We start from the raw sequence: 24470 nt of genomic DNA, 5'->3' as shown, positions 1-24470 counted from the left end.
TAACCCCTTCCCAACGAAACAGGGGAACAGGAGCACTTCAGATATCCTATATTCAGTAGACCGGGCACTTTCAGACACAGGGATACCTAATGTGTATGTGTTTCATAGTAATTTTCTACTTTTGTATGTATTCTAGGGAAAGGAGTGATTTAGAACTTTTGGCTTATACTCGAGTATATATGGTAGTTCATGCACTTGAAAAAGGGCGTGCAAGCCCGAAACCCAGTGGTTTTGTGTTGCGTTGTGCATTCCTTTTGACCAATAAATCCTCTTTGACCTGTGAGCGCTGTCCATCACCTTTTTCGTATTCCACTTTATCCCGGTTGGCCTCTGATCGGTGTCCATTAGACGAGCTGCTCCCTCTGCCTGGACGCAATATCTTTATACGTGGTTGTGAGCGGTATCAACCACATCAGGTGAGAGGCCATTCAGGTCAACACTACTATTCTCTGGTATACCTTCCGTTGAGATCTTACGATAATCTACACTATAAGTTTGCTCGGTGTCTACTAGGGTTGAGCCAATCTTGACTTTTCAGGATCGATTTGGAAATCCGATTTCCGATCATTTTTCATTCGAACCCGATCTCGATCCCAATCCCGGTCCCAATGCAAGTCTATGGGTTTTGTTTTTTTTTTCTAAAGATCGTTTTTTAAAAGTAAAAAAAAAGGTACCCAAAAACACATACCAGTTCTTAGAATGCATAAAAACAGCAAGAGACTTAAATGGCCATAAAAACATTGTTTTCTAATCTAAAAATTGAAGCACATGAGGCTCTGAAAAATTGTAACTTTAAAAAAAATAAAAAATATGTGCAGGAGGAGCTACAGAAAATCGATGATAGGTTTTTTAACAACATCAATTTCTTTATAATGCCAATGGTGTGTTATAGCCCTTCTCAATCCAGGCCTCGTTCATTTTTATAAAACTCAGGCGATCGACATTGTCAGCAGAGAGTCTTGTCCGAAGCTCCGTCACAACACCACCTGCAGTGCTGAACAGTCGTTCAGAAAAGACGCTAGCTGCTGGACAGGAATGTAACCCCAGAGCATACTGGGCAAGTTCAGGCCACATTTCCATCTTTGACACCCAGTAGTCCAGCAGGAAAGACTCTTGTGGTAAGATGTCTATGTGCGTTTTCAATTAGTCTTGCACCTGCAACAAAAAATGCTGTCTCCGGTCTGATACCTCTACATTTAATGTTGGTGTAGTAGGCCTCAACAAAGACAGCCAAGCACTAGCCATTATGCCCACACTTCCCTTGCAACGGGCTGTACTTCTGTCTCTGGGACCACCATGGCGTTGTGAAAGGTGTGCAGGAGTTGGAGATGATCTTGACTCACTGCTTTCTTTAGGAAATGTGTCCATTAAGTCGTCCAACAGTGTTTGATGGTACATATATCGATATCCTAATAAGCCTGTGGTGTGATGGACATGAAGCCCAGAACTTTATCCCCGAAGCGAGGATCAAGTAGGGTTGCCACCCAGTATTCAGGATCTGCCAGGATGTTTTTTACACATTTATCTTCCAGAAGACAATTAAGCATGAAATGACACATGTGTGCCAATGTACCTGGTGGCGATTCATCACTGTCCAACTCATCTAAGCGGACTATAGTCTCTTCTGCATCCTCCCATCCATGCACAATGCCTGTTGACTGAGACTGCTGGAATGACTCCTCCACACTGACATCAATCTCTTGATCCAAATTGTCCTCATCATCCTCCTCCTCCTCTGAATAAGTACCCACACAGACTATTCGAGTCTGTGACCCAGTCTCCAACTATTGCCTGATCCGTTCAGCCCTGGAGTCATGGTGGCCATTTTGGTCTTCCAAGTCCTGGCTGTCTTCCAAGAAAATATCCTCTTCCTCCTCTGTTGGACATACCGGATCCCTCAATGTGCACAAAAGTGGCACAGTCATGCTGACGCTGGTGTTGTTTGCGCTGACCACTTTTGTGCAGTATTCCAGACACTGAAGAACCAAACAGACATCATGCAGCTGTGCCCACTCCACAGCCATAAGATGGAGGTTTACTGGGGCAACATTTGAACGTCGGGCTCCTCTCGTCATCAAAAGATCTATTACTGCTGGCTTCTGTTCGACAAACCTCTGCAACATATTCAATGTCGAATTCCACCTGGTGGGCACATCACATATGAGCCTGTGAATGGGCAAGCGGTTTTTGCGCTGAAACTGAGCCATGAGAGATGAAGCTACCTTGGACCGCCGTATATGGGCACACAATGTTCGTACTTTGTCAATCAGGGGTGCAAGATCGGGATAGTGTTTCAAGAACGCTTGCACCACCAAATTGAATACATGCGCAAGGCAAGGTGTCAATGGGAAAAAATTCAGGGCCGCCACCAAATTTCTAACATTGTCACAGACCACGTTGCCTATTTTGAGGTCTAGCGGACCAAACCATAACTCAGTTTCAGCAATTATTGCATCTTTGATGTTTTTAGCAGTGTGAGTCAGTTCCCCCAAACTAATTAATTTGAGTACTGCTTGCTGCCTTCGCCCGCTCGCACCCCGATACAAATTAGGTGCATTTCCAGACCCATGATGTGACCGAGGTTCTGGTGTGGAAGTCATTCCGTCCCCGGAACTCTCAGGAAATGAAGTTTACGAATGAGTTGAAGGTAGGGTTGAGCGATCGTGTTCGGAAAAGATCGGATTCCGATCGGCGATCGAGAAAAATTCACGATTGTGATCGGAATCCCGAACACAATCTTTTCTGGCGGGATCGAGTTCGGAGGTTAAGTTGCCACAATGCTTGGCTACTGGCACCATGTTAGCTGTGGGCAGAAAGCTCATTGGTTGCTGGCAGCATCATCACACCCCTCTATATAAGGGCAGTGATGATGCAGACGCCACCATTTTGCTGCACATACTAGCTAGGGAGAGGATCTCAGTGGTAGCTAGGGTCAGTGTAGGCAGGTGTTTAGCTGTGCTAGTGAGGGTGTTATAGTGCTCAGACTGTACATACCTTTCACAAAAGGCATTCGTTCATTTCTGACAACCAGTGGCTGCCTATAATCCAATAGGCAGTCCTGTCCTCAGAGATATATATAGTTACATAGTTACATAGTAGATGAGGTTGGATAAAGACATTAGTCCATCAAGTCCAACCTATAACCCTACAATCCCCTACAGTGTACATATATATATACCTTAGTCAACAAGGTATACGTCCACTCCTGACAACCAGTGGCTGCCTATAATCCAATATGCAGTCCTGTCCTCAGACAGATATATATACATACCTTAGCCAAGAAGGTATACGTCCATTCCTGACAACCAGTGGCTGTTATAATCCAATAGGCAGTCCTGTCCTCAAACAGATATATATACATACCTTAGCCAAGAAGGTATACGTCCATTCCTAACAACCAGTGGCTGTTATAATCCAATAGGCAGTCCTGTCCTCAGACATATATATATATATATATATATATATATATATATATATATATATATATATACCTTATCCAAGAAGGTATATGTCCATTCCTGACAACCAGTGGCTGTTATAATCCAATAGGCAGTCCTGTCCTCAGACAGATATATATATACATACCTTAGCCAAGAAGGTATACGTCCATTCCTGACAACCAGTGGCTGTTATAATCCAATAGGCAGTCCTGTCCTCAGACAGATATATATACATACCTTAGCCAAGAAGGTATACGTCCATTCCTGACAACCAGTGGCTGTTATAATCCAATAGGCAGTCCTGTCCTCAGACAGATATATATATATATATATATATATATATATATACCTTTGCCAAGAAGGTATATGTCCACTCCTGACAACCAGTGGCTCTTATAGTCCAATAGGCAGTCCTGTCCTCAGGCAGATATATATATATATATATACATTTATAAACTATATATATATATATATATATATATATATATATATATATATATATACAGTATATATATATAATAAAAAAAAAACAAACATGCCACCAAAAACAAAAAAAGTAAAAGGACCAAACAGACGTGCTCTGGCCAGTGCTCAACCACCTGCCATGAAAGGCAAAAAACAGACGTCAGCATTGCGTGTGTGTGGCGAATCCGGTATTCTGAATGCTGATAAGCCAGTCCACAGACAACTAATTACTTCATATATTGAAGCATCTTCTTCTGGAAGAACTTCCTCCTGAACGAAGCTTTGGGTCATCTGCTGTGCCAAATGTTCAATGGGGATCCAGTTCACCCCCTTCTAAATTAATCTGTCCAACAAATTTGGCAGAAGCTGAGGGATCTGCTGCATTATTTGATCATTCAATGTCCAAGTTCACAGACATACTGCTATCATCTGATGATGATGAAACACAAATTCCAGATGCGGCTGCCTTCACCATCATCCAGGCCAGTCCATGTGTTAGTGTGGAAGATTGTTCAGAAGAGCCAGTGGATGATGACTATGTTGACAAAACTTGGTCTCCACGTGAAGAGGATCAGGGAACTAGTTCTGATGATGAGGTTCAAGTTAGTTTGCCAGTGCCACCAAAACGTCCTCCAATTAATGCACAAATCCCAGTTATAACACGAACACCAGTAAATGCTTCTCCTTCTGGCACTCTTCGACCCAAAGCGCCTAAACGTGCTAACCTGAAAACGAAAGGCTCCAAACAAACTGTGTGGTTATATTTCACCAAAGATGAAAATGACCCAACGAGGGTGATATGCAAGACTTGCAAGCAGTCACTTAGCCGAGAAAAGGACACTAGGCACCTCAATACAAATGCTATGCCTAGGCATTTGAAATCTGTACACCCATCACTTTTTAAAATATTTAATCAACAAGAAAGTCAAAAGAGGGATGTGCCTGTGAAAGTTGGCCCACCACGAGCTTTGGCTAGTTCTTCAACCTACTTGTCCAATGCCAGTACCACGTACACACCAACTTCATGTGCGCCAGGCAGCAGTGCTGGGCAACAGTCAAGCAATTTGTATAAAAGAATTACAGGAACCACTGGCCAAAGAGCCACATCTGAATTCTGCATGCCAATTGCTCCAACATGTTCCTCTCTTTCTGGCTCTAATATTCAACCCACCCTCCAAAAAGTATTGGAAAGGAAAAAAAACCTATCCAGCCACACATGAGCATGCTAAGCTGCTTACCTCTAGTATTTCAAAACTACTGGCCTTGGAAATGGTCCCTTTCCGCTTTGTGGAATCAAAGGCTTTTCGCTCCCTCATGGCCTATGCTGTGCCCCAATATGTTGTACCCAGCCGCCATTACTTTTCATGAAAGGTGGTCCCTGACTTGCAGGAACATGTCAAGCAACAGATAAAGCGTGCCCTAAAGCAATCTGTTAGTGCATGTGTGCATTTGACAACAGACACATGGACTAGCCAGCATGGGCAGGGCCATTACCTATCTCTGACCGCACATTGGGTCAACATTTTTGATCCTTGTCAGAATGTGGACGTCAGTTTGTCGTCTGTTCTTCCAACCCGAAGGAGGATCCATTCAAATTCATTGGGGGTCTATGGATTTTTTTTTTCTTCTAAAGATCGTTTTTTAAAAGTAAAAAAAGTACCCAAAAACACATACCAGTTCTTAGAAAGCATAGAAACAGCAAGAGACTTAAATGGCCATAAAAACATTGTTTTCTAATCTAAAAATTGAAGCACATGAGGCTCTGAAAAATTGTAACTTTAAAAAAAATAAAAAATATATGCAGGAGGAGCTACAGAAAATCGATGATAGGTTTTTTAACAACATCAATTTCTTTATAATGCCAATGGTGTGTTATAGCCCTTCTCAATCCAGGCCTCGTTCATTTTTATAAAACTCAGGCGATCGACATTGTCAGCAGAGAGTCTTGTCCGAAGCTCCGTCACAACACCACCTGCAGTGCTGAACAGTCGTTCAGAAACGACGCTAGCTGCTGGACAGGAATGTAACCCCAGAGCATACTGGGCAAGTTCAGGCCACATTTCCATCTTTGACACCCAGTAATCCAGCAGGAAAGACTCTTGTGGTAAGATGTCTATGTGCGTTTTCATATAGTCTTGCACCTGCACTGAAGCAGGCTAAGTGACTGCTTGCAAGTCTTGCATATCACCCTCGTTGGGTCATCTTCATCTTTGGTGAAATATAACCACACAGTTTGTTTGGAGCCTTTCTTTTTCAGGTTAGCACGTTTAGGCACTTTGGGTCGCAGAGTGCCAGCAGGAGAAGCTTTTATTGGTGTTCGTGTTATAACTGGGATTTGTGCATTAATTGGAGGACGTTTTGGTGGCACTGGCAAACAAACTTGAACCTCATCATCAGAACTAGTTCCCTGATGCTCTTCGCTTGGAGACCAAGTTTTGTCAACATAGTCATCATCCACTGGCTCTTCTGAACAATCTTCCACACTAACACATGGTGAAGGCAGCCGCATCTGGAATTTGTGTTTCATCATCGTCAGATGACAGCAGTATGTCTGTGAACTTGGACATTGAATGATCAAATAATGCAGCCAGTGGCGTAACTAGGAATGGCGGGGCCCCGTGGCGAACTTTTGACATGCCCCCCCCCCAACCGACACCGACGTCGAAGACCTCGACCAACCCCCTCCTCCGCACTCTATTATGTCCCTTAGTAAGCCCTGCACACAGTATTATGTCCCATAGTGGCCCCTGCACACAGTATTATGTCTCTTACTGGCCCCTGCACACAGTATTATGCCCCATAGTGGCCCCTGCACACAGTATTATGCCCCATAGTGGCCCCTGCACACAGTATTATCCCCCATATTGGCCCCTGCACACAGTATTATGTCTCTTACTGGCCCCTGCACACAGTATTATGTCCTTTACTGGCCCCTGCACACAGTATTATGCCCCATAGTGGCCCCTGCACACAGTATTATGCCCCATAGTGGCCCCTGCACACAGTATTATCCCCCATATTGGCCCCTGCACACAGTATTATGTCCCTTACTGGCCCCTGCACACAGTATTATGCCCCATAGTGGCCCCTGCACACAGTATTATGCCCCATAGTGGCCCCTGCACACAGTATTATGCCCCATAGTGGCCCCTGCACACAGTATTATCCCCCATAGTGGCCCCTGTACACAGTATTATCCCCCATAGTGTCCCCTGCACACAGTATTATCCCCCATACTGGCCCCTGCACACAGTATTATACCCCATAGTGGCCCCTACACACAGTATTATACCCCATACTGGCCCCTGCACACAGTATTATACCCCATACTGGCCCCTACACACAGTATTATACCCCATAGTGGACACCCATAAACAATTATTATACTCTGGGGTCTTTTCAGACCCCAGAATATAATAATCGGAGACCCGGGGGGATAAAAACATAAAAAATTTGTGTTTCTTACCTGTCTCCGGCTCCTACGCTGTCTTCTCCGCTGGCGTCCTTATGAAATGACGTCAGACATCACATGACCCGGCCGTAGGCCTAGCAGGATTGTGGAGAGTTAAGTAACACTGTTTGTTATGTTCCCTTACCTCTCCCGATCATTATACTCGGGGGTCTGCAAAGACTCCCGAGTATAAATATAGCATTTGTGGGGCCCGTGGTGTCACTTGCCGATCCCGGCCCTGCCAGGATCAGCAAGTGAATAGGGGCCCTAACGACCTATTTAAAAAAAAACAAAAACTCAGGGTTAGCAGCTGTCACCGGGCCCCCTAATGGCCCGGGCCCTGTAGCTACCATAGAGGCCTCCGCTGCCTCTATGATAGTTACGCCCCTGAATGCAGCAGATCCCTCAGCTTCTGCCAAATTTGTTGGACAGGTTAATTTAGAAGGGGGTGAACTGGATCCCCATTGAACATTTGGCACAGCAGCTTCGTTCAGTGGAATATGAGGAGGAAGTCCTTCCAGAAGAAGATGCTTCAATATATGAAGTAATTAGTTGTCTGTGGACTGGCTTATCAGCATTCAGAATACCGGATTCGCCACACACACGCAATGCTGACGTCTGTTTTTTGCCTTTCATGGCAGGTGGTTGAGCACTGGCCAGAGCACGACTGTTGGGTCCTTTTACTTTTTTTTTTTTATATAGTTTATAAATGTGTATATATATATATATATATATATATATATATATATATATATATATATATATATATCTGTCTGAGGACAGAACTGCCTATTGGACTATAACAGCCACTGGTTGTTAGGAATGGACGTATACCTTCTTGGCTAAGGTATGTATATATATCTGTCTGAGGACAGGACTGCCTATTGGATTATAACAGCCACTGGTTGTCAGGAATGGACGTATACCTTCTTGGCTAAGGTATGTATATATATCTGTCTGAGGACAGGACTGCCTATTGGATTATAACAGCCACTGGTTGTCAGGAATGGACGTATACCTTCTTGCCTAAGGTATGTATATATATCTGTCTGAGGACAGGACTGCATATTGGATTATAGGCAGCCACTGGTTGTCAGGAGTGGACGTATACCTTGTTGACTAAGGTATATATAATTATATGTACACTGTAGGGGATTGTAGGGTTATAGGTTGGACTTGATGGACTAATGTCTTTATCCAACCTCATCTACTATGTAACTATGTAACTATATATATCTCTGAGGACAGGACTGCCTATTGGATTATAGGCAGCCACTGGTTGTCAGAAATGAATGAATGCCTTTTGTGAAAGGTATGTACAGTCTGAGCACTATAACACCCTCACTATCACAGCTAAACACCTGCCTACACTGACCCTATCTACCACTGAGATCCTCACCCTAGGTAGTATGTGCAGCAAAATGGTGGCGTCTGTATCATCACTGCCCTTATATAGAGGGGTGTGATGATGCTGCCGGCAACCATTGAGCTTTCTGCCCACAGCTAACATGGTGCCTGAGTTTCAGGCGTCATGTTAGCTGTTCCCACAATGATTGGCCAGTAGCCAAGCATTGTGGGAACTTAACCTCCGAACTTGATCCCGCCGGAAAAGATCGTGAATTTTTCTCGATCGCCGATCGGAATCCGATCTTTTCCGAACACGATCGCTCAACCCTAGTGTCTACCTTTCTGTTTTGTGACATGACCCGGGATGTTACATGACTCGGGAGGCAGACTCGGTCATGTGACGTCAGGGAGAGTCACAGAAGTAGGCCTGAACCTGCCCAGAGAGGTAACACATTTTTTTATGTTACCTTACCTCCCCTGGACCTCCGATCATTATACTTGGGGTCTTAAAAGACGCTCGAGTATAATAATTATGTGCGTCGGGCCCGTGGCGTTATTTACCGATCCCGGCCGGTAACGGCCTATTAAGAAAGAAATGAAACAATGCAGCCTAATGTCCCGGGCCTTGTGGCAGCCGCTACCACTGCTACCCCGGTAGTTATGCCACTGGACCTTAACATGAGTGAAGGAGTCACAGGGTGACATGGCGATCCACATGACTGGAGTAACAGCTAATTTATCAAGTATAATGATTTCCACCTGCCAGAGTTTTGTGAGATATAATAAGGTAATCATGCAGACATGATTCGTGCGGGCAGTGAGCGGCAAGCACATGGACCCCATTATAGTCTACTAGCTGGTACCTGTGACTTCGTCTGCGGTGATTGTAGAAGTGGATATATACAGGCGTGGGTAAGGTTTTCGTAGTGTGTATAAGGTATGGGATATGAAATGTAAGTTTGTATCTTGTTTTTGCTGTAATTCAGAGAATACGTGTGTCACGGGATGGTTAGAGTCTATACTATAGGCAATGTGTAATATATATTTCATGTGGAATGTATTCTCTAACCTGTTATATACATCAATGTGTAGTTGGCTGATTAGGGTCTAGTGTGTTAGCACATTGTATGCAAATCCCATGACAACGTGAGACTTTTGTGTTGAAGTTAATTTGTATTTGAGCTGCGGTGTTGTGAGAATCTTTACATAGTGACTTTGGGACAGAAGTATTTGAAGTTAACCCTTTCCCGCCGATGGCATTTTTTGATTTTCGTTTTTCGTTTTTGACTCCCCTCCTTCTAAACCCCATAACTTTTTTATTTCTCCGCTCCCAGAGTCATATGAGGTCTTAATTTTTCCTGGGACAAATTTTTCTTCATGATGCCACCATTATTTATTCTATATAATGTACTGGGAAGCAGGGAAAAAATTAAGAATGGGGTGGATTTGAAGAAAAAATGCATTTCTGCGACTTTCTTACGGGCTTTGGTTTTACGGCGTTCACTGTGAAACCAAAATGACATGTCCGCTGTATTCTGTGTTTCGTTACGATTCCGGGGATACCAAATTTATATGGTTTTATTTACATTTTGACCCCTTAAAAAAATCCAAAACTGTGTTAAAAAATTTTTTTTTGAAAAGTCGCCATATTCCAACAACCGTAACTTTTTTATGCGTGCGTGTATGGCGTCTTTTTTTGCGGGACTTGGTGTACTTTGTAGTTCTACCATTTTCGGGAAATGTTATTGCTTTGATCACTTTTTATTCAAATTTTTATCAGAATCAAACCAGTGAAAAAACGGCGGTTTGGCACTTTTGACCATTTTTCCCGCTACAGCGTTTACCGAACAGGAAAAATATTTGTATAACTTTGTAGAGTGGGTGATTTCGGACATGGGGATACCTAACATGTATGTGTTTCACAGTTTTTAACTACTTTTATATGTGTTCAAGGGAAAGGGGGGTGATTTGAATTTTTAATCCTTTTTATTTGTTTTTATATTTTTTTTACTTTTTTTAAAAACTTTTTTTTTTGCATTTATTAGACCTCCTAGGGGTATTGACATGGGTGGGCGGTGTTGCGGATTGTCAGAGCGGTGGGGGTCGGCAAACATGACTGCTCCGGAGCGTTAAAGAGAGCCTCCTGGAGTATCGTTAAGGTGAGGGGCAAAGTGGTAATGTATATGTATATATGTATATATGTATATGTGATTGTGTGGGGTTAGGGGCTAGGCTAAAGAGGGCAATATGAATTTTGTGGCTTGCTATGGTCCAAAGTGTGTGAGATTGCAGAGATGGTGGTGTGAGTTTGGGTTTTGTGGGGGTCCTGGCACAAACGTATGTGCGCTATTGTGACGAAAAGTAGCCTATTGCGCAATCGGGTGTATTAACTAAGTTTGTGGAAACTTTCAGCCAAATCGGTCGAGCGGGTTTTGCGTGATTGAGGAACAAACATCCAAACCCACAAACTCACAAACTTTTACAGCCCAGCGCTTGCTTGTTCGGGTGGTCTCCATGCAGACTCTCCGCGGACAGAATACAGATGTGAACAGGGCATTACTTTGAATCCATTGTAAGATCATTACTGTATGATTAAGATGTGTGATGAACTGTAAACAAATGAATATTAAATAAAATGGTCACTCACCTGAGTTTTCTATTAATATGTAAGCATTTTGCCAAAAGATTTGCTCCAGTGTCTCCCATTGAATTTCCACTTATATCTAACTTTGTAAGGTTGTTGCTGTTTCTCAGAGCATTCAGGATAACATTGGTTCCTGACTTTAATCTTGAATCAGCCAGAGACAGGGAATTAATCATCTAAAAGTTATAGTCAATAAAAGAGTGTAAAAAAAAAAAAAAGATAAATAAGAAATATTTAAAATCATGTTACAATATATAATACATAAAATATATTAACCCTTACGTGACACAGACATTTTACGTTTTTGTGTTTTTGTTTATTTACTCTGTATATTCCAAAAGCCTCAACTTTCTAATTTTTCCATTTATATATTCAAATGGGGGTTTGGGGTTTTTTTGTGACAAATTGTACTTCAAAATGTTTTTTTGTTTGTTTTTTTGCCTTCCCCTGGATCAACACTGTAGGGATTGTAGGGTTATAGGTTGGACTTGATGGACTAATGTCTTTATCCAACCTCATCTACTATGTAACTATGTTACCAGTTATTAATCTCCACAAGGTACTGGGCAGTGGGAAGAAAATTCAGAATGAGATGGAATAGAAGATTATGAATCTTCTGTTTTCCCTTAGCTCAAACAGCAACACAACTGGGGTATTTCTGCCCCTGTGAGCTGTTAGGACAGGTGGAACTTTTAAATAACTAACAGCTTTAACCTCCTATAAGAGGCTGCAAGACCTCCTCCCCCTTGTATTAGTACCAAAGTATACAAAATACAATAATACTAAATATACAATAACAAGGATCTGGGAGGGAGCCTTGTGCTGCTGTTTGGGCTAAGGGAAAACAGATTATCATTCATAATCTTCCATTCCCCCTATGCCCAACCAGCAGCACAACTGGGGATTTTGCAAGTATCACTATTACCCTAGGGTGGGTGATCCTGGCAGGCTGATGCCAAGACAGACTGTCCGAATGCTGTGGAATCCGCCGAACGCCAATCCAGCCTGTAGTGCCTGGCGAAGGTCAGCTGTGAACTCCAGGAAGCAGCGGCACATATCTGTTCCAAAGAAAGGGAGCGCCTTTCTGCCCAGGACATTGCCACCGCTCTGGTGGCGTGGACACGGACAAACTCAGGTACCGGAAGGTCTTGAGCACGCAGGGAGCAGGTGATAGCCTCCTTGATCCATTTTGACAGAGTCACCTTCAATGCTTTGCACCTTTGTTGTGGCCAAACATATTGATCAGCAGATTCTCTGATCTCTGGAAGGAGGCTGTGCGGTCCAGGTAGATCCACAGTGCTCTGACCAAGTCCAGCTTGTGCATCTTCTCTTCCCACTCAGAAGTGGGGGAGGGAAAGAAGGCCGGTAAAGAAATTACCTGGTTGATATTCTGAAGTGTACCTTTGGCAAGAATCCTGGGACAAACCTCAGCTGTACCCTGTATGGGAAAAAGGTTATAAAGGGTTCCGAGGCCGCTAAGGCCTGTAGTTCTCCTACCCTTTTGGCGGAGGTTATTGCCAACAGGAAGGTAACCTTGTATGACAGGTATTTCCAATCCACTTCAGATAACGGTTCAAAGGGGGGAGCGCAGAGCCCCTGTAGAACCGCAGCCAGGTCCCACCGGGGGACTGGAGGTTGTACCTGGGGGCGGAGCCTGGCGTCCCCTCTTAGGAATTGCTTGATTAGAGGATCTTGTGATAGCCGAGTCTCCAGGAGAGTGGACAAAGCTAAAACTTGAACCTTCAGGGTGGCTGGTGATAGCCTCCTCTCCAGGCCGTCTTGTAGGAATTCTACAATTGAATTTCTATCGGAGTTGCGCTGGTTCTCCGCACACCAGTTTCGGAATATCCAAGCGATCCTCTGGTAGCTCCGGTTAGTTGACTCCGCTCTTGAATGGGCTAGTGTCCTTAGCGCTCCCTGGGACAATCTTCTATCCCCACATACGCCACGGTTAACCTCCAGGCAGTGAGGTTGAACCTGTCCAGGTCCTGGCAGAGCTGTCTGTTTAGAGTTACCAGGTTGTGGACTGATGGAAGCCTAGAGTAGTTCCCTCAACTCATCAGAATAAGGTGGGTAAACCATGCCCTTTTTGGCCAGAATGACCTGATCACTATTGCCGAAATCTGGTCCTGCCTGAGTTTCGCCAATACCTTCGGAATCATCGGAATGGGAGGAAAAACGTATGCCCGTTTAAACCTCCAAGGTATTGACATCCACCGCCAAAGGGTTGTCTTCCCGGTACAGGGAGCAAAACCTTTCTACTTTGGCGTTGTATTGGGTAGACATCAGATCCAACTCGGGGAGACCCCACATCTCTGTGAGCTGGTGAAAAATCTCCGGATCCAGGGACCATTCGCCTGACGTCACCAGGCCACTGCTGAGCTGATCCGCAAGGATGTTCAAGCGATCTAAGAATAAGAATAAGGATCTTGGATATGAACTGCCGACAGCTGGGACAGATTCTTCTCTGACCAGGCAAATATTAGGTTGGTCACCTGCAGGAGAGAGGGGGATCTGGTTCCCCCTCGCTTGTTGATGTAGTGGACTGCTGTTAAGTTGTCCGTCCTTATCTTCACAGCTTGTCCCTGCAGGTGGGGTGCAAACGCCAGAAGTGCACGGTGAACTGCCGTAAGCTCGCGCCAATTGGATGAGCGCATTTTCTCCAGACGATTCCATGTACCTTGTACTGGGGTCTCCCCTAGATGCGCTCCCCATCCTGTGAGGGAGGCATCTGTAGTCAACAGGATCCAGGAGGTCTGGACCGTGGACTTCCCATCTTGGAGATGAGACCACCAAGCCAGTGATCGATGGGTACTGATGGATAACTGGATAGGCTTCTGAAGTCCTGAAGGACTGTGGTTCCAGACTCTCAAGATCTCGCTTTGTAACGGGCGCATGTGCCACAGGGCCCAGGGGACTGCCTCGATGGTGGCGGACATGAGACCTAGGACTTTCATGGTCGTCCTGATAGTAACCTTCCGGGTAATGGACAGGTAAGGAGCTGCTCGACCAATCTTCTCCTTGCGAGGAGAGGGCAGGGAGATCGTCATACTGAGAGAGTCCAAGATAAATCCCAGGAACTGGATCCGGGTGGATGGAACCACTACTGACTTTTGCCAGTTTACTAGCCAGCCCAGCTTGTTTAGTAAAGCCACTGTGGTCTCTAGTTGTGTGGCAATGACCTCCTTTGACCGGGCTTTTAGCAGCCAGTCGTCTAGATACAGGACTATGAAGATCCCTTGGAGGTGCAAGGCGGCTGCGACCGGAGCCACTACCTTTGTGAAGGTGTGGGGGGCCGAGGATATGCCGAATGGGAGAGCCGTAAACTGGAAATGAGACAACCTTCCGTTTAGGTACACAGCAATTCTTAGAAGTTTCCTGTGAGCCGGAAAAATAGGTACGTGGAGGTATGCGTCCCTTAGGTCCAAGGTGACAAAGTGATCTCCGGGCTGCAAGAAGGGAAGCACCGATCTGATGGTTTCCATACGGAACCGTACCTTGTGGATGAATTGATTCAGGTATCTGAGATCGATGATCATCCACCATCCGCCTGATGACTTGGGAACTAAGACCGGAGAGTAGACGCCTTGGCCGTGTTCTGTAAGAGGCTGCAACACCTCTCCCCCCTCCACCTGTCCTGTCCGCACAGGACAGAAAAAAACACAAGGGGGAGGAGGTCTTGCAGCCTCTTATAGGAGGTTAAAGCTGTTAGTTAATTAAAAGTTCCACCTGTCCTAACAGCTCACAGGGGCAGAAATACCCCAGTTGTGCTGCTGGTTGGGCGTAGGGGGAATTGGGAAAAAAAAAATATATAGTACCGCCATTTTTTTTCTTGAGTTTCGTTTTAGAAGGCTTCCATTCTGTGGTAAAAATGCTATATTAGCTTTATTCTCCAAGTCTGTGTGATCATGGCCATTCCAAATTTAAATAGTTTTTTTATGTTTTAACCCCTTAGTGACTGGCCTGTTTTGCACCTTAAAGGGATTCTACCATTAAACTACCTTTTTTTCTAATGAACACGTCGGAATAGCCTTAAGAAAGGCTATTCGTCTTCTACCTTTCCGTTCCGTAGAAATATCGGTTTTAACCGGCATGCAAATGAGCACTCCGCAGCAATGAGGGCGGGCCCCAGTGCTGAAACACCGATGAGCGCATCCCCATTGCTGCCCAGAGCTCTTTCCTGCGCCGCCTCCTTTTTCTGCAGCAACTCCCCCTCTTCTGACTTCTCTTGCTCTTGTAGTTCTATACAGGAGCATAGAGAGTCCACCCCAAAATGGCCGCCGGCTGGCTCCTGTATTGAACTGCAAGAGCGGCTACCCCAAAATGGCCGCCGGCTTTCTGGAGCACAGTTTGGTTTTAGGACACCATGCCACTTTTGCAAAGCCTCTGAATTGCCAATAAAGTGGTATCCGCAACATGTCACCCCAATTTGGACACTACCTCACTGATGGGATTTATCAAGTAGCGTAGTGAGCATTTTTCTTATCTTATCTTATCTTATGGTAGAGTTGGAAGGGACCTCAAGGGCCATCGGCTCCAACCCCCTGCAAGTGCAGGTTTTCCTATATCATCCCAGCTATATGTTTATCCAGATTCTGCTTGAAGATTTCCATTGATGGAGCGCCCACCACCTCCCGTGGCAGCCTATTCCACTCTCTCACTACCCTCACTGTCAGAAAGTTTTTCCTAATGTCTAATCTGTATCTCTTAGTTTTTAACCCTTGAGTGTTGCATTTATTTAGTTTCCAGAAATGAAATTGCAGCTGGTAATGAGAAGTTAAAAATGAAATTTTTCCAGAGATTCGCCATTTCAGTGCCCAATATGTTGTGCCTAACAGCAGAGATACATACTCCAAAAAATGTTAAGCGGGTATCCCGGGCACAACAGCTTTTAGAGCGTTCATCTCTGATACAAGTCGGGCACATATTACACACTGGAATGACGGATTCCTGGAAAAATGGTCATTCACTTCTCACAATCAGCTTCGTATTCATTTATGAATAATAAGTTATAGCAACATTTGGGAGTTAAAAATGCTCTCTGTACTCCTGGATAAATCCTTCAGGATTGTAGTTTCCAAAATAAGGTCTCATTTCAGGGGATTCCACTTTACTGACGTTCCAGCTCTGCAAAAGTGTCATGGCATCCAAAAACCAAACCGTCTGTGCTCCAAAAACCAAATAACCCTTCTTCCCTTCTGTATCCACCTGTGCCCTAATATCAGTTTACACCCACATGTGACATTACGTCCGTTATTCGGGGTACACCAGTGTCATACATGTGGCATAAACTGCAGTTTGGGCACACAGAAGGGCACAGAAGGGAAGGAGCACTATGCAGATTTTGGAGTACAGATTCAGATGTTTGGTATCTGGATGCCATGTCATGTTTTTAGAGCCTGCAAGGTACCAGAAAAGTGGATTTGCCAAAGGAGTGACCCCATTTTGAAAACTGCACCCCTCAAAGAATTAAGCGTATAAAGAATATATAGGCTGACAATTTCAGTGTATCCCACTTAGTTTTGGTGGGGTACACACTGTTGAAACCTGGATTAAACGTATATAGGGTATATAGGCCGACAATTTCAGTGTATCCCACTTAGCTTTGGTGGGGTACACACTGTTACAAACTGGATTAAGCGTATAAAGAATATATAGGCTTACAATTTCAGTGTATTCCACTTAGTTTTGGGGGGATACACACCGTTACAACCTGGATTAAGCGTATATAGAGTATATAGACTGACAAAGTGTATTCCACTTAGTGTTGGGGGGAGTACACACTGTTGAAACTTGGATTAAGCATATATAGGGTATATAGGCTGACAATTTCATTGTATCCCACTTAGTTTTGGTGGGGTACACACTGTTGAAACCTGGATTAAGCGTATATAGGGTATATATGCTGACAATTTCAGTGTATCCCACTTACTCTTTAGGTGTACACACTGGTGAAACCTAGATTAAGCGTATACAGGGTATATGGGCTGACAATTTCAGAGTATCCCACTTAGTTTTGGTGAGGTACACATTGTTGAAACCTGGATTAAGCGTATATAGGATACTAGCTATACCCGCGACTTCGTCTGCAAACCCCCCTTCCTTGCGCGAACCATGTGGCGGGACCCCACAGCCCTGCTGCTCTGGCCCTGGCTACCCCCCTAGCACCCACCCACGCCCCCTGCTCTCCCTTTATCTACCACCCTCACCCCCTCACCCCCTCAGAGCCTACAGTCACCTTCCACATCTCCCCCCTGCCCCCACCACCACCCGTGACCCCAGTCACCCACCCACCTCCCCCTTTAACCTGTGCAATCAGCCTCCCTCCTACTCACCCTCGGCCCTCTGGTCCCAACCCCCCCACCAAAAAACCCCTCCAGGTCCCCTCCCTAACTCCCAGCAGCTCCCCTAAACCACCAACCCCACCCCCCCTCTTTCTCCTACCCAGCGGCTCTTCCCCCCCCCCCCCCAGCCCCCTACACACCAACTCTTGTAAACCCCCCACCACCACCACTAAGGAAACTGGCGATCACGGAACCTCCAGCACTCACCTTGCATATGCTGGGGATGTCTGTGTGTAGTGACAGTGACATGAAAGTGAGTGCTGTCTGTTCCCGGCCACACAGTACGCGGGTACGGGCGGCTGTGGGCTTGAGGCCTGGTCGTGCTGCTGTATGTAATGCCAGCATTAGGCGATATGTGGCTGGCCGGCATCTGAGCAGCGTTGGGAACATGCAGGCAGCCGCCATGTTCAGGCAAGTGTCCTTGCGCTGGCCACGCCCACATTTTGGCGCTAACCTATGGGGCCGCTGTGCTGTCTCCCTATCCCACCCCTGCACCGCCATGCACCAATCGGAGCTGCGTGTCACTACCTGTGCTGACCTCAGGGCCGACAGTGGAGCCGGAGCCAACTTTTGAGGGTCAAGGTGGCGATTTGGGGTGGGTGAGACACGTTTAAAGTAGCCTATGGATCCTTTGTGGCCAATATGTAGATGTGTGTGAAATTTCAAAGCAATCCATTCAGCCGTTTGGGTGTGATTGAGGAACAAACATCCAAATATCCAAACACACAAACACATTTCAATGTACCCCACTTACTTTTGGTGGGTACACACTGTTCAATCCTGGATAAAGCATATATAGGGTACATAGACTGACAATATAAGTGTATCCCACTCAGTTTTTTTGGGAGGGTACTCGCTGTTGAAACCTGGATTAAGCATATATAGGGTATATATTGTGTTATTACCTGAACCCTCCTGAGGTTGTCCGATGTGGACTTCCCTGGCATGAAGCCTGTCTGGTCATGGTGGATCTGATCTACAATAACAGAATTAAGCCTATTGGCCATCAGCTTCGCAAGGAGTTTATAATCTATATTAAGTAATGATTAGAGACGAGCGAACACTAAAATGTTCAAGGTTCGAAATCCGATTCGAACAGCCGCTCACTGTTCGAGTGTTGGAACGAGTTTCAAACCCATTATAGTCTATGGGGAACATATACTCGTTAAGGGGGAAACCCAAATCCGTCTCAGGAGGGTCACCAAGTCCACTATGACACCACAGGAAATGATGCCAACACCTCTGGAATGACACTGGGACAGCAGGGGAAGCATGCCTGGGGGCACCTAACACACCAAAGACCCTCTATTACCCCAACATCACAGCCTAACAACTACACACTTTCCACATTCCAAAAAACCTCTATCAAAGTGGGAAAATACCTGGAAACCTTCTTTACTCCCCAAATGGATGGACACAACCCCCAATTTAAGCTCAACAAACAGTAACAACCACCCCTTTAAACCATGACAACCACAGATGGAATAGGCAATGGAAAATCCTTTAGTCCTCACCCACAACTGTCGTGTGTGTGTGTGTGTGTGTGTGTGTGTGTGTGTGTGTGTGTGTGTGTGTGTGTGAGATGTGGTAAGACCTTCCAAAATTGACTTTTCTAGCCCTTAACATGAGCCCTTCCAAACAAAGTTACAGGACCTTAAGCTGAGCTACCAGCAGAGATTGAGGCCCTTGGCAAGAGTAGAGCCTTGCACCAGCAGTGTTTTTGGCCCTTAGGGTGAGTTGAGCCTTGTACCAGCGTGTGTCCCTTAACATCAGGTGGGCCCTAAGTCCTGCGCTTTGCACAAAAGTTCCACATTAACTAGGCTGAATGGTACAAACCTTAGTAGGCCCGAGAACCAGGAACAGGTCTTGCAATGGCTGTCAGATAATGCTTAAAGCACATTGTCCACCAGCCAGTCAGCCTCTACTCCTCTCCTCCTCTTACCCAACAGTCTTGTCCTCCTTCCACCCAAAATTCCCAATCTTCCCAGAACAATAACCCCAACTGTCCCTGCTCCCCAGAGCTGTTCTCCCTTCCTTTGACTGTACCGCAACCTGCCCCTCCATTTCGCGATTCCACGGACCTAACAGACGAGAATCTGTGTCCAGATGCTCAAACACTAGAGTCTCCTCCATATCCTGTCGATTTGGTGGCGGATGACCAGCAACCCACCCTCATCGACGACGATGAGACGCAGTTGCTGTCAGGGCAGCCAGTTGACATGCGCATTGTGCAGGAGGAGGAGGTGAGACAGGAGTTGGAAGAGGAGGTGGTGGACGACGAGGACACTGACCCCACCTGGACAAGGCGGATGTCAAGCTGGGAAAGTAGTGTGGATGTTGAGGCAGGTGCAGCACCAAAAAGGGTAGCTAGAGGTAGATGTCAGCAGCTTAGGCGAAGCCAGGCCACACCCGGAATCTCCCAAGATGTTCCAGTATGTACCCATCCCCGAAAAACTCCCGCCTCGAGTGCACGTTTCTCGAAGGTGTGGAGTTTTTTCAAGGAATGCGCTGAGGACAGATATAGTGTCGTCTGCACAATTTGCCTCTCGAAATCGAGTAGGGGCTCTGAGAAGAGCAGCCTGTCCACCACTTCAATGCACCGTCATTTGCAATCCAAGCACTGGAAACAGTGGCAGGCAGCAACGGCAGGACAAATGTCGCCCGCCGTTCATGCCACTGCCTCTGCTCACAGTGCTCGCGATGCACTCCAGAGGACGAGCCAGGACATCACTTCATCTGCCTCTGCCACTTTGTTGACTTCTCCCTCATCCTCCCCTGTTCCTGTCTTATCTCCTTCTCCTGCACCATCAAAGACACCATCAGGTGCTTCTTTACAACAACCCACCATCTCTCAGACATTGGAGCGCCGGCAGAAATACACCGCTAACCACCGACCTGCGCAAGCCTTGAACGCCAACATCGCTAAACTGCTGGCCCAGGAGATGTTGGCGTTCCGGCTTGTTGAAACTCCGGCCTTCCCAGACCTGATGGCAACTGTGGCACCTCGCTATGCCGTCCCTAGCCGTCACAACTTCTCCCGGTGTGGCGTCCCCGCCTTGCACCAGCACGTGTCACTCAACATCAGGTGGGCCCTTAGTTCCGCGCTTTGCTGCAAGGTCCACTTGACCACCGACACTTGGACAAGCGCCTGTGGTCAGGGATGCTGCTTATCTTTAAGGACAGGCAGGGTGAATGTGGTGGAGTCTGGTCCCGGGGTGCAAACTGAGGTACCCTATCTCCTCTCCTAGGCCAAAATTCATGGCAGGAGTAGACTGAAACACTACGACGCTGAAACCTCCACCCCAGCTACTAGCGGCAAACGCTAAAACACTGGCATGGGGAGACATCAGCAGGCCGTGCTGAAGCTCATCAGCTTGGGGGACAGACAGCACAGTGCCTCCGAGGTCAAGGATGCCATCCTGGCTGAGATGGCATTTTTTTTTCCCTGCTACACCTGGGGCCTGGCATATTTGCGCCTACTTCCACCCCAGCTACTAGCGGCAAAAGCTAAAACACTGGCGTGGGGAGACGTCAGCAGGCTGTGCTGAAGCTCATCAGCTTGGGGGACGGACAGCACACTGCCTCCGAGGTCAGGGATGCCATCCTGGCTGAGATGGCAATGTTTTTTTCCCTGCTACACCTGGGGCCTGGCATTTTTGCGCCTGTGATAATGGCTGGAACCTGGTAGCGGCTATGGGGCTTGCCAGCCTCCAACACGTTCCATGTTTGGCCCACGTCTAACTTAGTGGTGCAACGTTTTTTGAAAACATAACCAAATGTACCGAAGCTACTGGTGAAAATGCGGCGCTTGTGCGCCCACTTTTGCAAGTGTACAGGAGCCGCTGCTAGCCTCAAAACACTCCAGCAAGGCCTACATCTGTCTGATGTCCACACACGCTGAAACGCTACATACCATATCTTGACCAGAGTGTGTGAGCTGCACAGACCTTTGATGGAGTTCCATCTACAAAACCCAAGGGTTCCTCAAAGTCAGCTCTCAAAGTTTCTGCACCATGAGTTTCCAGGGGTGGCAGAGTTATGGCTAGAGGCAGAGGCAGGGGTGATGTCTAGGGGTAAAAGCAGTGTGGATGTGGAGGCAAGCTAAGCAGAAAAAACTGGGGGTACAAGCTGAGGCATGGACTGGGGTGATATCTAGGGGCAAAAGCAGTGTGAATGTGGAGGCAAGCTAAGCAGCAAAAACTGGGGGTACAAGCTGAGGCATGGACTGGGGTGATGTCTAGGGGCAAAAGTAGTGTGGATGTGGAGGGAAGCTAAGCAGCAAAAACTGGGGATAGAAGCTGAGGCATGGGCTGAGGTGATGTCTAGGGACAAAAGCAGTGTGGATGTGGAGGCAAGCTAAGCAGGGAAAAAATGTGGGTAGAGGCAAAGGGATGTCCAGAGGCAGCAAGGGCAAAGATGCAAAACTCTCCCCTGTTTCAAGAACTTTCCCTAGATATGGGACACGTTAATGGCACCCCCTGGGCAAACTACCGTGGTGGACTGACTTGTCTCCCCACACATGAAGCAAAAGAGGGACCGTCCTCCTTGTGGAAGATGAAAGGAAAACCGCGCTCGCCCAGGTACAGTGAAAAGACTTTATTTTGCACAACGCGTTTCGAGCATACTGCTCTTTCTCAAGTGCATATGATCAACCTTAAAATTAACAACAACATCCAGAACAGCAGTAAATACTTCAAAATTTAGATAAATAGTTAAAATATCCAGTTATACAAAGGCTAAGGATATCCTAATAAGGTCCAGTAAGTTGCTACACTTATGGACTAAGCTAAGATAATTCCTACAGTCTCATTAGATGTGTGAATAATCACATAAAATAGAACTGATAAATGAAATAAACCTTACTAACACAACACAAATAGGAGAGATGATTGCAATCTAAAACATTATTAACTTGTAGGTGAACATAAATAGCTCACTATAGATAAAACATACAGATCAGGCCATGTTGTAAAAAATCCCTCAAGCACTAGATAAAGTGCCAGGGGAGTCACTCAAATCATACTTTTACCATAAACCTTAATGGTTCTGATGGGAGGATATAAACACATAATAAGAATACATGACAAGTAAATAGGAAAACCAGCCTCTGTGCTTACCTTCCCAAGTTGAGGGTTAGTGCTTGAAGTAAACAACAGAGGAAAGCAACAGTAGGTCGACTATTTATACAATAAGCGGCAGGAAGTGACATCACACGGCAGGAAGCCCGTGACCACGTTACCAGTGTAAACACATTCCGGCGTCAGGTATCGGGCAACTGCGCATGCGCGGGCTTATGAGTCCGATACATAGTGCAGTCAGTTAGGAACACAGTTATCGGGTCGCATAGGATACCAGTGACCCGAGTTCAATTCCCATCATACTCCCTAGGACGGGTGACGTCTATAATACTTAGGTACTTAGGAATGGTCTTCGTCATATGGGGGAAACCCGAGGTCTAAACCAAGGTGTGAGGGGCCCTCCTAGAAACTCAGTTCCAATGAGAACCAGACAGACACAAAGTCTAAGGCCTGTCAAAATGGCCTCTAATACTAAGGTAAATACATCCAATTTGTGTCCTATCCCACCGATTCCTGCTCCACGTACCCGTAGAATAGCTAGGGCTCCAAGAACCAGTAGCTCTGATCTCACCAGTAGTATACATGTGCCGGTTGAACATGTTAGGGTAGGGACAACTGACTCAACGCAACACACACCATTGGTACCTGAGAATACGTCCTTGGGGTTTCCACACACCAAATTTGGTCAGCCATTAAATGAGTCACCCGATCCCAGTCAATCCAGAATTGAAGTACTACCTACCAAGAGCAAACAATCTACAAATGAACCATTAGATGTTCCTTCCACACCGGCTAATACACCTTCGGTTCTTTTGAGTAACCTAGCCAGTCCATCATCCCCTATAGACATGGATGATTCCTTATACCATTCACCCATGACTATGTCTCAGATTGATGAGGCTATTGCCAGTCCAAGCAAGAAGACTACAACAGAAGAGTCTGAGTCTTTTTTACCCCTTCCTGCCACGTTGACTCCTGTCAGCGCGGTGCATGTCAAAGAACTGCCTCTCGTCACTCGCATTACAAGGATTTCGGACTATTACAGCCCGATGAGTCTAAAGAGAAAAAATTCAGAACTCGAATGGGATGTCGAGGAGGAAAAAGAAACAGAAAATGTAGACTTACTGAAAATGCAACCATTGAGTCCAAGTCCAAAAAGGAACAAACACTGACGAATGTCTTCAACCTGTCAAACTATCAACTTACGAAGGCTGAAGAGAGCCTGCTGAGTAAGGGTTTATCTTTTTGTCCTGAGTCCAGGATTGATGACCTCCAACTCTTCGTTGATCTGAACAACTTTGTGAGAAGACTCACACTTACTCGTCACTTTAACATCAAAAAGACTGACACTGGGGCAGTACAAGTTAGACCGAAGTTGCCTGTGATTAAATCCATGGTCTCTAACGATCCACCGCCTGTAAATTACTCAGAAGTCTCACACTCTGATCTAAGAGCTAGGTCAAGCTTTTATCCTGTCCATCACAAGGGCAGTCATCTAGAGACTTTCTATGCCTTAGTGGCAACAGAATTCAGGAATTTAGGATCGAGCCGTCCGAACTACAGAACCAATTTGAGTAAGGAGGAACGACTTGCGCTTCGCTCCCTTTGCTCCAACAGTGAAATCGTTATCAGAAGCGCCGATAAAGGCGGGGGCATAGTGATCCAATCCCAATCTGATTATCTGAAGGAGGCCTGGCGCCT

At 45.9% G+C, this 24470-nt stretch overlaps 1 protein-coding gene across 1 annotated transcript in view; it reads right to left on the bottom strand.

Annotated features, from left to right (window-relative positions):
* LOC142213308 (F-actin-uncapping protein LRRC16A-like) overlaps nt 1-24470 on the bottom strand; it is a 293690-nt gene that overhangs the window by 254288 nt on the left and 14932 nt on the right. The window contains exon 2 of the mRNA XM_075281626.1: nt 11351-11523. Within this exon, the coding sequence (XP_075137727.1) occupies nt 11351-11523 (173 nt within the window). The remainder of the gene's footprint in view (nt 1-11350; nt 11524-24470) is intronic.

This window comes from Leptodactylus fuscus, chromosome 7 (assembly GCF_031893055.1).
Source record: "Leptodactylus fuscus isolate aLepFus1 chromosome 7, aLepFus1.hap2, whole genome shotgun sequence".
Classification (NCBI taxonomy): domain Eukaryota; kingdom Metazoa; phylum Chordata; class Amphibia; order Anura; family Leptodactylidae; genus Leptodactylus; species Leptodactylus fuscus.
Note: the sequence above shows the minus strand (reverse complement) of the source record. Positions and strands in the feature narration are given on the sequence as shown.